The sequence below is a fragment of the Zootoca vivipara genome, chromosome 9 (genome assembly GCF_963506605.1).
Source record: "Zootoca vivipara chromosome 9, rZooViv1.1, whole genome shotgun sequence".
NCBI lineage: Eukaryota > Metazoa > Chordata > Lepidosauria > Squamata > Lacertidae > Zootoca > Zootoca vivipara.
The window spans coordinates 62,490,223-62,505,074 of record NC_083284.1 but is presented as its reverse complement, the minus strand read 5'-3'; the positions used below and the strand labels follow the sequence as shown (position 1 = coordinate 62,505,074).

Here is a 14,852-nt window from a genome sequence, read left to right as displayed (position 1 = left end):
CCAGTAACACTGACTGGCTAACTGGCTAACAGACAGATAGAATATCTGCAGACAACTGAGCTGAAATGCGTTAATTACAGATATAGTCAGGGCACTAAGCCGTGTTACCATAATAACTGGTTTGGCGAACCTTGTACCTGTGATTAGCTCATCCATAGGTTAATTTACGCTCATGAAGGAAATTAACTCGTTCTCATGTTCCATTACTCCAGCACTATGCTATGTAATGCTACAGTCGGTATCACGTTGCCATTGAAGACAGTCCCACAGTGTTGTATTAGTACAGCAGCTTAGGTTGGCCAATGGTATGGATGATGTAGACGCAGTTGGATGTATGGTACAAATTGTTTTTCAGCGCAGAATAGGGCTGACAGGTGCAACAGGATACAGCACTTTACCTATGCAGTAGATTAAAGTGTCTTCTCCATCAATGCAGTTTCAGAGAACAACCAGAAGGAACGAAACATAGTACTGCTGCTAAAGCTAAGGAAGTGTGGCTCTATACGTTTTGTGGTTACGAGGCAGCTGGTGAACTATTTGTACACAGTTATGAACTCCAGATCTGTTCCAGAGGGCTCTCCAACAATCCATAGCAGAACTTGAGGGGCATTCAGGAAGCTGATAGGAAGCAGAATCCTTTCCACAAGCTCTGCCTGTTCCACTGACAGACAGACACCATTGGATTTCACCCAGTGATTGTAAGCTGTGTAGTCACTGGAAGAGTCTTGTTCCATTTTTCTTGCACATTATGTGCTGCAGATACACTGAAATGCTCAGGCCCGTGTGTGTGTGTGTGTGTGTGTGTGTGTGTGTGTGTGTGTGTGTGTTTATTCATTCATTCATTCATTCATTCTTCTTTTAGATACAATCATATTTAACATCCCTTGAAGGAGAGGAATTGGAAAAAACAAAAGATGCTTTAATTGCTATTAAAGCAATCTTTCTTCCAGAAGAGTCAGAAAATGAAGACAACGAAGGAAAGAAAGGTAGCTGCAGAATTGTCAGTGCAGTACATGTGTGATAGAGGAGTCTACATGTTTAATTAAAAACAAATCCGTTATGAATGACCTTATCCTCAAAGTGATGTTTCTGAAAAACCTTCCCACTGAAGATACTGGTGGCCAAGTCAATATTTGTTTGTTTGTTTGTTTGTTTGTTTCATAAAATCATATACCACCTAATTGTTTTAAAAAAAGACACTCAGAAAGGATAAAACATTGTCATAAAGAATATATGCGACACAAAATCAAAGAGACTTACACATGCATACCTTAGTAAAAGACTGTACCCACTGTTAGCAGTCTCTAGGGTTAGGAATAGCAAAACTAGGAATTATAAATCAGATCAGCAGCAACTCACTGATGGGTTAGATCTAGGCACATTCTGATGTTGCCCAACCCCCATGTCAGGCGCGAGGCAGTGCTTCTTAACTGGCAAGTGCTCCCCTCATTTGCTACTGAGAAGTCATCTCAAGGGCTTTCACATCATCTTGGGGGCCTTGGGGCAGCCATTTATTCCCCAGTGCGAGCAGCACCTGACAGTTAAGAAGCCAATGCCTCATGCTTATACGTAGCTGGGTTGGTGCCACTCTCTCTATATAAAGCTATATCAGAAATGTTGTAAGACAGGAAAATAGAAAAATGGTAACCAATCTATTACTTACGACAAGAACTGAAATTGCTTCCAAGTGGAAAGTGGAAACTAAATCTATTGAAGAATGGCTTAGAAGGTAGAATAATGTTATGAGGGAACTTACTTATTTGCTAAGATTTAAGGAAGAGAGAAATAAGAAATAGGATTCATGTTTTTTGGGAACAGAATATAACTATCAAAATATTTCAAGGGTCGTTTTTTCTTGTTTCCATTTTACTTTTGCAGCAGATGAGGGAGATGAATTTGTGACCATGCTTACAGAATTGCTCTTTGAATTACATGTAGCTGCCACTCCTGACAAACTTAACAAGGTGGGTGACTTTGTTTGCCTTTGGGGGGAAAGGATTCTGCCCTTCTTCACCAACTCAATGCAAAAGTTGGGAGCATACTGGTTTAAAATAGCTAGTGTAGCACACTAGGAGGCAGAGTAGTAGTGCAACTGCAACTTTGGTAAAGTGGTGGCTGTAAGCAGAGAGAGTTGTAATGAAGAATTACTGTATGAGTTAAAAAAGAGGTTCTCTGCCTGCACTGTAATTAATATGTCCACATATTGTTCACATCCAGAAAATAGGATTTCTTAGAAAAAGAGATGGTATTAATTGCACATTTCAAGTTTGTGAATCCTTATAGACTGTTTCTTCAAAATGTGACATCAAGCTGCTAATGTTTGAGGCCCAAAAAGTCTATGTCAAGAAAACCCAAATTCTTTATTCAAAATTAGGGAGGTCATAATGAGGGGTGAAATCGGGCAAGAATGGTGAGATGTGTGGGGATGTGAAAGACGTTCAAAACAGTGAAGGAAGGAAAATAGCCATTAGCATTGTTCTGCGAATGCTTGCACAAACACTTGCAGAAATATTCATGCACTGCTAAAACAGTGGATGCCGTAGGAGTTTTCATCCTTCCATGAGACAGTTTTGGCCAGTGAAAAATAATCAGGCAGCCTCTTTCATACAGTACTCAAAATATGTCATTCTAATGTATTTCATATTGAAAGAGCAAGTCATTCTTCATGCTAGATTCTCTTTTGTTCTGATTCTTTTGCAGGCTAGAAAGAAAGCTTATGATTACCTGGAAGAAGCTAGACTCCCTAAATCTATAGAAAAAATGGAAGAGAACAGAGAAGAGAAAACGAAAGTAGATGAAGCAAACCAAGAAGGTGAAGAAAAGCCTCAAACAGGTGAATCTGGAGACACAGAAGAAACAAAGAACAAAACTGTAGAGGTGAGAGATCAGATTTCAGTTTATCTGCCTATCATCGTATTTTGTTATTACACGTAAGTAACCATAGTACTGACTTGAGCTGATTAAGTTGTATCTGTGTGATATGTAGTTTGACTATTTCCAGGAATGAAAACTATCTCTGTCCCATCTGAATATGATTTCAAATCAGCTGGGTCACATCCATCATATTCAGCTTGAAATACTACATGCCTATTATGGACTTAAATAAGTTGGATTAAAATACATTTTCCACAAATCAGCAAGGAAGATCCATGCACATAGCAGACTTAATGCACATACAGATAAGAGTCTGGTGTGCATCCTGTGCACATTCACATTGCAAGGCACATGCAGATCCGTTTGAAATGTGCCTTCCATATGTTTTGGACTACAACTCCTACAGCTGTGCTGACTGGGGTCAATGGAGTAGTACCGGTAGTCCAAAACTTCTGGAGGGCACCAGGTTGGGGAAGGCTGCACCAAACAGTGGTAGTTGGACCTTTCTAAAATGCATACACATGGAAATCCTGAGAACCAAGGTAGGGCCTGACTTCCTTTTTCCTATGGTATTTCCCACCACTACCTTCTCTCCTCCTCCTTTTCTTCATTGAACAATGCAATTCATCATACTGAGCCTTTTGTTTTTCTTTCCAGGAAATTTATATGTTGTCTATTGAAAGCCTTGCCGAGGTAACAGCCCGTTGTATTGAACAGCTCCACAAATTAGCAGAATTAATCCTTCACGGGCAAGAAGTTGAGAAGCCTGCCTTGGATCAAGCAAAAGTTCTGACAAAGTGAATATATTGTCATTCTCATTCTTTCAATGGTTGTGCAGTGCTTATTGAATGCTTCTCCTTGCAGAAGATGACATTCAATAGTGCTTTGTCTTTCTGCTGCAATAATACTTCCACTACTGTATCATCAATGGAGGAGTTTTGCAGGTGCTGCAGATAGCAAGTCCTATTTTAAACACATTTCTGATGGTGTTGAATCACGTACCCAAGTCCTTGAATCAGCCAAGCTTACTTTGGTTTTATGTCAGGAATTCAGTCAATCAAGTGTTTGTTAGAAAGTAATAACTAATAGAAAGTAAAGGTAAAGGTAAAGGGACCCCTGACCATTAGGTCCAGTCGTGACCGACTCTGGGGTTGCGCGCTCATCTCGCATTATTGGCCGAGGGAGCCGGCGTATAGCTTCCAGGTCATGTGGCCAGCATGACAAAGCCGCTTCTGGCAAACCAGAGCAGCACATGGAAACGCCGTTTACCTTCCCGCTGTAGCGGTTCCTATTTATCTACTTGCATTTTGACGTGCTTTCGAACTGCTAGGTTGGCAGGAGCTGGGACCAAGCAACGGGAGCTCACCCCGTCACAGGGATTCGAACCGCCAACCTTCTGATCAGCAAGCCCTAGGCTCAATGGTTTAACTATAAAATACAAAATCACATCATGAAATGAATCAATTGTTAATTATTAACACTGACAATCTAGAAACTAACAATCATATCAGGACAGAGATGTGGCAACATTCAGCTGTTTTTGCCACCTGTTTGGTAATAGATTTATTAATCTCATCAAGGAAGATACTCAAAAGAGTATCTTTAGATTGACCAGGAAACCTAATAGAATCCTAGGAACTGAAATTGCTTAGATGCTCAAAATTCTGTTAAGAGGCTCTTCTAACCTCCTTCAAAGAGGTTCGCTTTTCAATGTACTGGATGGTTAAGTCCAGTCAAAGGTGACTATGGGGTGACGGAATCCAGAGCACACGAAAATGCTGTTTACATTTCCGCCGCAGTAGTATCTATCTACTTGCATTGTCATAGCAGTATGATAATGCCCCTAGAATGCCTTCTTACATAAGCTGCCATTCATTTCAAATCTAAGAACAAAGGAAACTGCCTTGTGCCAAGATAGACCATTGCTGGGTGTGTGTTTTCAGCTAAGTGTTGTCTAGAGCAGTGTTTCCCAAACTTGGGTCTCCAGCTGTTTTTGGACTACTGTTTCCATCATCCATGACCACTGGTCTTGCTAGCTAGGGGTGATGGGAGTTGTAGTCCAAAAACAGCTGGAGACCCAAGTTTGGAAAACCCTGGTCTAGAGTGACTGGCAATGGATCACCAGAGTTTTAGACGGGTGTTTCCCAGTCCTATCTGAAGAATGCAGGGATTGCATCTGGAAATTTCAAGACTTTTAGACTCAATATAACATTTCTCCTACTGCATAAATTAGGTTGCTGTTGCCACTATTGTTTCAGTAGCATTAAACATGTTTATGTTGGTATGCCCTTGACAGTACAATATTCTTATAGAGATGTAACATGGTGCATATATTGATTACAGCAGTAGCAGTTAATTCATCTGTGCTGTAGTGAAATAAATGTATTAATGATATTCCCTTTGTTTCTTTAACAGTTTAACAAGTACAATGTGTAATGAAGTTTCTTCCCTGTCGAAAATTTTTGCTGATTTCTTAACTTCAGTTGGGGTAAGTTATTATGCAGTTTTATTTATTTAAAAGTCTCTTTTTAATGTCTTGAAGTCTTACTCCTTGGCTGAGTGAGAGAACCAGAAAGTAGGTAAACAGAAATCCTATTTCCATTGATTATTTAATTTCACCACAGAGCCATAAGCATAAAAATGCTTGGAGATCTATTTTAACTATGTCCTCTACTATGCTTGCCCAAGTTCTAGGTCTTCATTTTCTGTGGTCTCTAGGTGCTGGGCGCAAGCGAAGTGTGAATGAGCCCTAGATTGTGATAGATATTATGGGACAAGACAAGAAGGTGAGCCCAGGAAATGGATTGAAAAAAGAGCAGGTTCCTCTGGAACGGGGTGGGGGAGCCCTGAGAAATGCAAGCATCCAAGACTGCAACTAAAGATAGATTAAGTCTGGACTATCAACATGATTTCGAACATATTAGTGCTTGAAAGGGACTATCTCTCAAAAAGATGAAAAGCAAAGCAGGCAAACTTACATTTAAAAAATAGTAATTCCAGAGCAGAATTTCAACATGCTTCATTCTTGTTTGATGGTGGAATTTTAAACAAGACTCCTGTGAGCCATTTTCATCTCCCTTGCATCAGCAAGCATCTTTTCAGAGTTTCTTTTAAAATAACATAATTTAATCATATTGCTTTCACTTTGAATAATTTATGCTGGTGGCAAGTTACAGGAATTTGTCTATTTCTGCATTTTCTCAGCCTGTTTTATCATATTTCTCTGAGGCAGTCTTGATAAATATTTATATCAAACCCAAAAATCCAGCGTGAAATATTAATCTGATCCAACTTCAGAACTAGGCATCTTACATGACTTTTAGTTTTGACCTTGGCGCCTCTGCACTTCAACAGTTTCCCTCGATTTAATCATATAATTTAAAAGAGATTCAGCTCTGACTTGCTATGTGTTCATAGCAAACAAGTCCATATATAGCTATGCTACCGGACTGGAAGTTGGTGCTGAGCAGCAAAAGCTTTAGCCCTGGAAGTTGTGCAACTTCTTTCTGATGTGACAGTGCCTTCTAATGTGAAATTTCCTCTCTAGTAAGAGCGTATGTTTACTAGCCCTCTGAAAGACACCAAGTGATGCACATTTTACAGGTGATGCACATTTTTGTACTGAGATATCAGTATCTGAATTTTAATGTAAAGTGAGAAGAGATCCACCTTGGTCACGTTGAAATTAATATCGTTTCCACATTCATAACCAGGCCTACAGCTGGGACTGCAAAGGACAGGATGCCATCCCTCCTATTCCTCCTATACCAGAATATTACTTCAACACTGGCAATGGGGCAGCAGCATTTACTGCATCTGGGGGCAGAAGGCTGGCTTGGAGGGGAGTGGGCAGTTCACGTGGCAAATACTCCTCTGTTCTTCAACATCTCACCACCACTCCCTGACCGCCACCATCTACTACTTGAGGTGGCCACCGCACACTGCCCAATGGTAGGGAAGGCCCTGTATACAAGTGAGGCCAAAACTGTTGGCGGTGGTTGTTTACAGATGTGACCTCTTTTGCTGAACTAATTTTAAGTCACAGGTAGGTAGCCGTGTTGGTCTGGCGTAGTCGAAACAAAATAAAAAAAATCCTTCCAGTAGCACCTTAGAGACCAACTAAGTTTGTCATTGGTGTGAGCTTTCGTGTGCATGCACACGAAAGCTCATACCAATGACAAACTTAGTTGGTCTCTAAGGTGCTACTGGAAGAAAAAAATATTATTTAATTTTAAGTCAGATTGCAAGGCCAAGGAATAGCTGCAAGAGGACCATATAAACCAGCCATTATGTATATTTAGAGCAGATGAGGCTCCCCAGATTAATAGCATCTCCACACAACTGCTAAACAATGCAGTCATTTAATAACCACATTGTAACTCTGTCCTTGTCACTACAAGACAGCAGTTATTGAGAAACAATAAATATTTTTATTCATTATCACTATAGATCTCCTTCACAGTGTTTGCACTAACTATTGATTAAATAAATCAATATTGTTTAACAGGCAATCATTTCTTTATGTTTCAGGGGCTTGTATATGCTGAAATAAACGAGGGGATGGGTATTGGATTTTTTTAATTACTGACTTTGAAACAGTATTGTTTTTATTATTTCAGGGCTCCCCCCCCCCATCTCTTTTTACAATCTCTTTGGGGCTGGCATTATTTTTAGTAATCATCATCATAACAGCAGCAGCAGCAGTAATGACAACAACAACAACAACAACAACAACAACATTTGCTTAACACTATTGCTGTGCATGGTGCTTTATAGAATAATGTTAAAAGGTAGATCTGAACCCTGAGGGGTTTAAAATCTGACTAGGGAAAACAATAAATAAAGGGGGAAAGAACTGATGGGAATGTAAATGAGAAGAATATATGTTCCATTCACACATATTTAGCCTTAGTTTCAGTAGGGGATGAAAAATAAGACTTTATAATAATATTATAATAATAATTTTATTATTTATACCCCGCCCATCTGGCTGGGTTCCCCCAGCCACTCTGGGCGGCTTCCAACACATATAAAAAATTAATATAACATCAAACATTAAAAACTTCCTGATACAGGACTGCCTTAAGATGTCTTCTAAGAGTTGTGTAGTTCTTTATCTGCTTGACATCTGATAGGATGGCATTCCACAGGGTGTTCCATCATGAACAAGGTAGATTTGAAGGGAGGCAGATGTCACCAGGTAGGTGTTCTGGAAGACAGTGCCCAGCACAAGAAGTAGCAACGGATGAGGCCACATCTTTTGAAAGTAAGGACGAGGAACTTGTGCTGGATCTGGGAGAAACCATTTTAGAGATTCAAACAGTGGTGGGTCGTGGTTTGGGGTAGCATGGGGTATGGATGAAGGGAAATGGAAGCGGTACTACCAGAGCTAATTCTACACTCATCTTGGTGTATTTTCATCACATCAACCTCCCTGCTGCTTTGCTTCTCTCCTTCCTGGTAAGCAGCAGCCACTCGGCTATCAGGAGGTCAGGTGAACACCATTGCCCCACTGCTGGATTTAAAAGAGGGAGACTACCAGCAGTGGCCAGAGAGGAAGAGTGGGAAAGAGATTGATGAAGCAATTTCTATCCACAACCTCACCATTGGAAAAATAAATACAGCTCACTTTCTGGGATCCAAAGAAAGTTGGTTGTGTTGAATATCTTTTTTAAAAAAATCTTTTTTAAAAAATCGTTCTTTCTGTATTTTTGCATCAATGAAAATGGTATTTTGTATTTGACACTGAACATGTGCATATTTTGTTTATACAGTAAGCCATCACCTTCGGAATCTCACTCTTCAAAACAAATGTATTAGTAAAGCAAAGAAATGTTTTATTACATTTTTATTGATGTGTCCCTAGCATTAAACCTTGCCTGTGTTTTCATTTGAGCAGAGTGACAAAAAAGCCGAAGTCCTTAACCCAATGGTCAACAGCGTATTATTAGAGGTAAGTGTGCCGCTATTTTACATAAGGAACCACTTTGCTGTATTTTTCAAATGAAGCTAGCATACATTTATGTCCCTATGAAGAACCATAAAATGTAATGGTTATGTCACTGTAATTCCATGCCATTTCATAAACAGTGTCATTTGGGCTTTAATCACTCATCTGTGAGAGCTTAGCCATAACAGTCGTGCTACGTTTTCTAGGAACATTTGTAAGATACAGGTGAAACGCTTCTTTCTACCTCTTATCATAATGCATTGGAAAGAGCTTGCTGGACAATTTACAGTTAGTTCAGTAAGGTAGCTTTGCTTTCCATTAAAAAAAAACAATGCCTAGAAATAGACTCTGAACCTGAATAAAATTTCTGCTGCTCATAAATCACTAAATATAATCTCTGAACTAAGATGAGTGCTGGAGGACATGCCATTCAGTTCAATGGAGCTTGCATAGGCAAGGTTCTCAGTAGGCTGCACCTATTTATTTATGTTAAAATTTATAAATCAATCTTCATCTAGAAATGAATTTCAGGGTGGTATGCAAAGGAATTTGAAATTCCATGTGAAACAATGGTTGCACTGTAAGAGCCTTTTGCATTATTTTGCCTCTAGAAATCTATGGTCCCTGCAAATGTTGGTACTCTCAGAATTCAGACAGCAGATAACTGGCATTTCCATTGCCAGAAGTTCCAAACGGAGCCAAACTAATGCTTCCATTTTATATAACATGTATTCCCCTGGCTGTAATTCACTATTGGTTGTTGCTAGGAAATGGCCCTCAGCCGGCTACTATGTCAACTGCAGGAGTGTCTACAATGTAGGACATGTATCTGCAAATTCTTGGGTAGGATTGGCTAATTTTCTTAAAGGTTTTTTTTTTATAGTAAGCAAGACAATCCTTTGTACCTACTTTCTGTGCCTGATCTTTTATTCCCCTTCTCTTCCCTCTTCCTCCTCTTTTTATGAAGATTACCCGCTCTGGGACCCCACAGCTAATTCTCCCCAGGCCTCCTCGCTGGCCCAAGTAGTATTAATTTAGCCAGATAGCCCTGGAGAGCATCTAATGTTTATTGGATGAGTTCCCCCAAATTGATTTTTGATTTTTATTTTTATTCATGCTTTCATACTGTATTTTATGCTGTTTTTATGTTGTGTCATAATTAAGTGTTTATATTTGTTGTTAGCTGCCCTGAGCCCGGTTTCTGAACCAGGAAGGGCGGAGTATAAATAAAAATATTATTATTATTATTATTATTATTATTATTATTATTATTATTATTTTGAAGGCTTTGTTATTTTGTCTGTCTGTGACTCAGGAGTTTATTATTCAGCTGGGCAGCATTCCCAGTAACTAAGTGTTACTCACAGTAGCCACACGTAAATTATTGAAACTTACTTTATCATGTTTATTAATTTCAGTAGATCAAGTCTGAGTAACAGTTAGTTCAGACATCCCCAAACTTCGGCCCTCCAGATGTTTTGGACTACAATTCCCATCTTCCCCAACCACTGGTCCTGTTAGCTAGGGATCATGGGAGTTGTAGGCCAAAACATCTGGAGGGCCACAGTTTGGGGGTGCCTGAGTTAGTTGAACAGCACCAACAGAATCCACGTGCAACCATGTACGGTTGCTGTGGTGTACTGACTAGTAGCACAGGATTGTAACTCTCTTCAAAATGCCCCTGCTGGTGTGGGGTGGGGATTTCTATCACAGCTGTGGCACGGGGGGGGGGAGGGATTAACCAGATTTACTTCTATGCCATTTCCCTAAAATGGACACAGGAGTGAGGAGTTGTGCCCACAAGTGTCCTCCTCCACGGATATTACTTGCTCTGGGAAAGGAATTTGGATTAGGACTGTGACATTGTGGAGAAATGGTTGAAATTTCCCAAGCCACTGACCACAGTCCTCATCCATATCATTTCCCTCACCCTGTTTTTTGAAGAAGAAAACCGACCCACTTATTTTGCAGCAAATGACAGTGTTCCTTAAGCAAATATGTAATGTCATACACATGTACACATGTTTGTGTGCATGTGCTTTGGAGCCTCATCCAGATTAGATTTCCCATGTAGACATGTTTATGGCATCATCATATAATGTGTTTCCTGTGGCAATGCATAATGTATGTATCTCCCCCCCCCAAAAAAAAAGCTGGAAGCAGGCTGCACTGATTTCAAGATAAGTGGGGTTGAAAGGCACCGCAAGATGAAATACACTGCAATATTAACATACATTCTCTTTCCTCATTAGGGTTGTAACAGCACCACTTACATCCAAGATGCTTTCCAGTTATTGCTTCCAGTTCTCCAGATCTCTCATATCCAGAATGACTGTTCAAAAACACTACAGTGACCACTTTGCATTTAAAGGAACCATCAGTCTAATAATCTCTTGGTTGTGTTTACAGTTCAAAAATATGTCTGATGCCTTTAAAAGACACTAAATGCAGTTTTGCACATGCAGAATGAGTAACACTCTTGTATTTAGGTAAACCTATTTAAACATACAGTTTTATAAAGGGGGGGAACTCTCATATTCCTTGTATTAATTTAAGGTAAAACGTGTTTATTTCTGTTTTATTGGTTGAACTTCATTTTGGGATATTGCTTTCCTAACTTGCATCCCATTTTGAAACATTTGCACTGGCCTATTTGTCCAGGGTGCCAGAATGAAGTCTCCTGATCCAAAATCAGTGTAAAGAGCTGGGGCACAGTTTGTTACACTCCAAACTACAGTAAGTAGTCTGGGGATTCAGCAGTTAGTAGGGTAGCTGTTCTCTGCATGTGGAAATGTATGCATGAAGGTGAGGCAGCATCTCCTTATTTAAGTTCAACTGCCCTTTTTCCATACCAATAGTTTCACGTAGCTTAAATGTAACAGACATTTTCTTGCCGTAACAGAATCATGAATTAATGACAGTGCTTCTTTCATAGATACAAAGTCACAACCTCGTCATTTAGATTGCTGATTCATTCAGAGGCCAGCATGAATCAATGATAGCATCCATTCATGCTTGTATGACAACCATTGTGCAGAATGCATCATGAGATTGTCTGCACTTCCTGGTCTGGTCCAAGCTTTCTACTGCTGCTTCTCCCCAGTGGCAATTTCCAATATGTAAGTGCTTTTTAGAAAGGTTGCCATGCTAGTTTGTTGCTGCAAAAATGACAGTGGCACTGTAAAGATAGACAAATTTATTGTGGCATAAGCTTTAATGGACTATATACTACTTCATCAAATGTGTGAAGGTATACACATGGTTTTTAGATGAGAGAAAATGTTGACAGTGGGGGCAAACAATAATGAAATGCAAAATGTGCTGTCTGAAAATTCAATTAAGGCATGAATGTGTGCAAACTAAGCACACTGACAATTCGCAATAGCAATAAGTGTTTGTGGCTGCCAAGCAGTGAAGTCCACCAATTTCCACGTGCTACTCTGCCATTACTATTGACTTCAGGGTCTTTGTGGAAAATTGTGATTTATCACTACTGTAGACACAGCGATAGTGTTTGCTGCCTCAAAGTGGAGTGCTGCTGTCATATGCCAAACCAGTGCATTATTTATGGTAGAGGTCCAGTCTCTGGTTTAGACGAGGCTATTCAGAAAACTAAACTTACGTGCAAGTATGGTGCCTTCCATTAAGGCCCAAGGGCAGATTGTTTGCTTGAGTCCTCACCTACCCAACTTATTGACAAATGTCATTTTCTCACCTGGAAAATATGTGCATATAATCGTTTTCTAAAAATTGATATTTTACATCAGAAGCAGTATGTTAAGATTTTATGTTGCTAAAATTCACAGACAATTTTTTTAAAAAATTCTCTTGTGATGTATAGCGCTTATTGCGTCCTGCATATGGGATTCTCCTTTCATGTTTTATCAACTAATATAAGCATCAATAAAGCTAAAGACAATGTTTGCATCCAGTGACTAACTACATTCAGATTATTGTTAAAGTTGTATCTGCTTTCTTCTCTACTTTTTTGCCAGCAAATTATGATAAGAGATTATCAGAAGACATTTCTCTTGTAACATCGCGTTCTCTACAGAGAACAGATACAGCATTGTTGACTGTAATTAAAGACAACTTAGAAAATCCTCTTTCTCCCTCACAATTTGAAATGGGCAGGGCTAGTTAGATAAAGGCAGAAAGCTTCCAGATCCGTACTGTAAATTATCTTCAAGCCAGCAGCTTCAGATCCTTAACATTCCTTGGCAGTATCTAAGAAGTGAGATAATTTCTTTTAGCTTAGTAGACAGAAAAAATGGAAGGACTCACAAAAGCTTCTGCATACAATGATTTTGGGGGGAAGAAAGGGCCAGCCTTGCCAGGAACCCAAATAAATTCACCACTTCAGTGTAAGCACAAAAGTACTTCTCCAGTTCTATCTGTCCCCGCTCCCATACTATCATATGTTTCCAAACTGAGTTTGCCTCTGCCATTAACTTCTAGTCACTTTTTCCATCTGAGAAACTAATTTGTGTCTCCATGCTGTTGGAACTTTCATCCAAATATGTGGCTTCAATACTCATTTCCTTTATGTCTTCAGTTTCTTGAAAGGCGATGAAGGAAGGAGAAGCATTTTTTCCCTGACATAGCAGGCACAGACAAATCTGTGAGGGATTTTTTGCCAGAGCGCTGCCATAAAAGAAATTTCAAATATGTGTTGTCTTAACCAAAGAGTTTGCTTCTAACTTAAGCACCACATCCTCTATGGAATCATCAATGATATTATGTAATAACAGAAGATAATGTTTGTGTGATATCTTTTCTGCAGGACCATATGGTTTGTGACCAGCTTTTCAAGATGATCCTTGGTTTAGTAGTAGTATTTTTTTTAAGCCAGTGATTAATATTGGCTCAAAGTGTTTTCCATCTGTGAGTAGGCTTGACTATGGTTGGATAGATAGACTATTGCTATTAGCATTGTCTGCAGCTGCAATAATCATCTGAGAGGTTGTGGACTCTGCTTCCTTGGAGGTTTTTAAGCTGAGCTTGGATGGCCATCTGTCATGGATGCTTTAATTGAGATTCCTGCATTGAAGGAGGTTAGACTATATGACCCTAGGAGTCCCATCCAACTCTATGATTTGCTCATGCTGACATGATAAACTTACACTGAAGCTTTTTTGCGATCTCTCTTCCCCCCCCCCCCAATAGATCTATGTAGCTCCTTAGTGGGATTCAAGAGTCGGGGGAGAGAAAGTTTGTTTATAACCTATTTCTCAGCTGGAGTTGCTCTCAGTACAGCTTTCAAATTAGCAAAAATAATACAATATCTGCCCACATGCTTACAGCCTTCAAGGCCATGGCACAAAAGACAAAAGGTGCAAGGAGGGAAGAGGAAAGCACGCTAAATCGGGTGCCAAATTCTTAATGTTGCAAGGTTCTAACAATGACGCAATTTGGGTGGAAATGGGCTGCTTGCAGTTCAAAAACGGGCCCTGGTAGTATCTGGGGAGCCAGCCTTCCTGGAAGTGGCCATTGCAGCCAAAAGTGGTTGACTTTGCAAGGTGGAACATTTGCCTTCAGGAGCCTAGCTGGAACTTGCTGGGTTTTTGCCATTCCCATCACAGCATGTAGAGTCATGGCTGCCCTGTTGATACCATCATGGCCAGCACAGATGATTCTGCAACTCTTACAGGGCAGATGGAAGAGCGGGCCTCTACTAGGGTATGGAGGGGCCCAGCCCAGCTGGTGAGATGTCAGTTCTATGTTGTCTGTTGCATCTAAAAACTCAACAACAATGCAGCAGTAGTAATATTAATGTGTCCGCTCCATGTGTGAATCTGGGGCAATTGCCACTAGTGCCTCCCCTTTAAAAGGCCCTGGTAGTGCACAAGTAGGGTTTTGCTCCAATATTAGTCATGTTAGCGATATGCTGGGAAAGAATCCTCTTTGGTTTCTATGAGCTCATTTGGCGTGGAATACTCTTGGAGTTGAGCTAATCCACGGAGGGAACGACCAAGAGAAGTGACGGAAATAGATTGCTTTAATAGAGGTGAACGTTTAACTAAAGGTT

General features: G+C 40.0%; 1 protein-coding gene across 4 annotated transcripts in view; it reads left to right on the top strand.

The window, feature by feature from the left end:
- FAM114A1 (family with sequence similarity 114 member A1) overlaps positions 1 to 12,745 on the top strand; it is a 30,071-nt gene extending 17,326 nt beyond the window's left edge. For 3 of the 4 annotated variants that reach the window (XM_035112509.2, XM_060278916.1, XM_060278915.1), the window contains 7 exons: positions 863 to 986; positions 1,879 to 1,964; positions 2,701 to 2,877; positions 3,532 to 3,671; positions 5,290 to 5,362; positions 8,774 to 8,827; positions 11,077 to 12,745. In XM_035112509.2, the coding sequence (XP_034968400.2) occupies positions 863 to 986; positions 1,879 to 1,964; positions 2,701 to 2,877; positions 3,532 to 3,671; positions 5,290 to 5,362; positions 8,774 to 8,827; positions 11,077 to 11,178 (756 nt within the window). In that variant the 3' untranslated portion in view covers positions 11,179 to 12,745. The remainder of the gene's footprint in view (positions 1 to 862; positions 987 to 1,878; positions 1,965 to 2,700; positions 2,878 to 3,531; positions 3,672 to 5,289; positions 5,363 to 8,773; positions 8,828 to 11,076) is intronic. The other variant, XM_035112510.2, reaches the window with a different exon arrangement.
- The last annotated feature ends 2,107 nt before the right edge of the window (positions 12,746 to 14,852 follow it).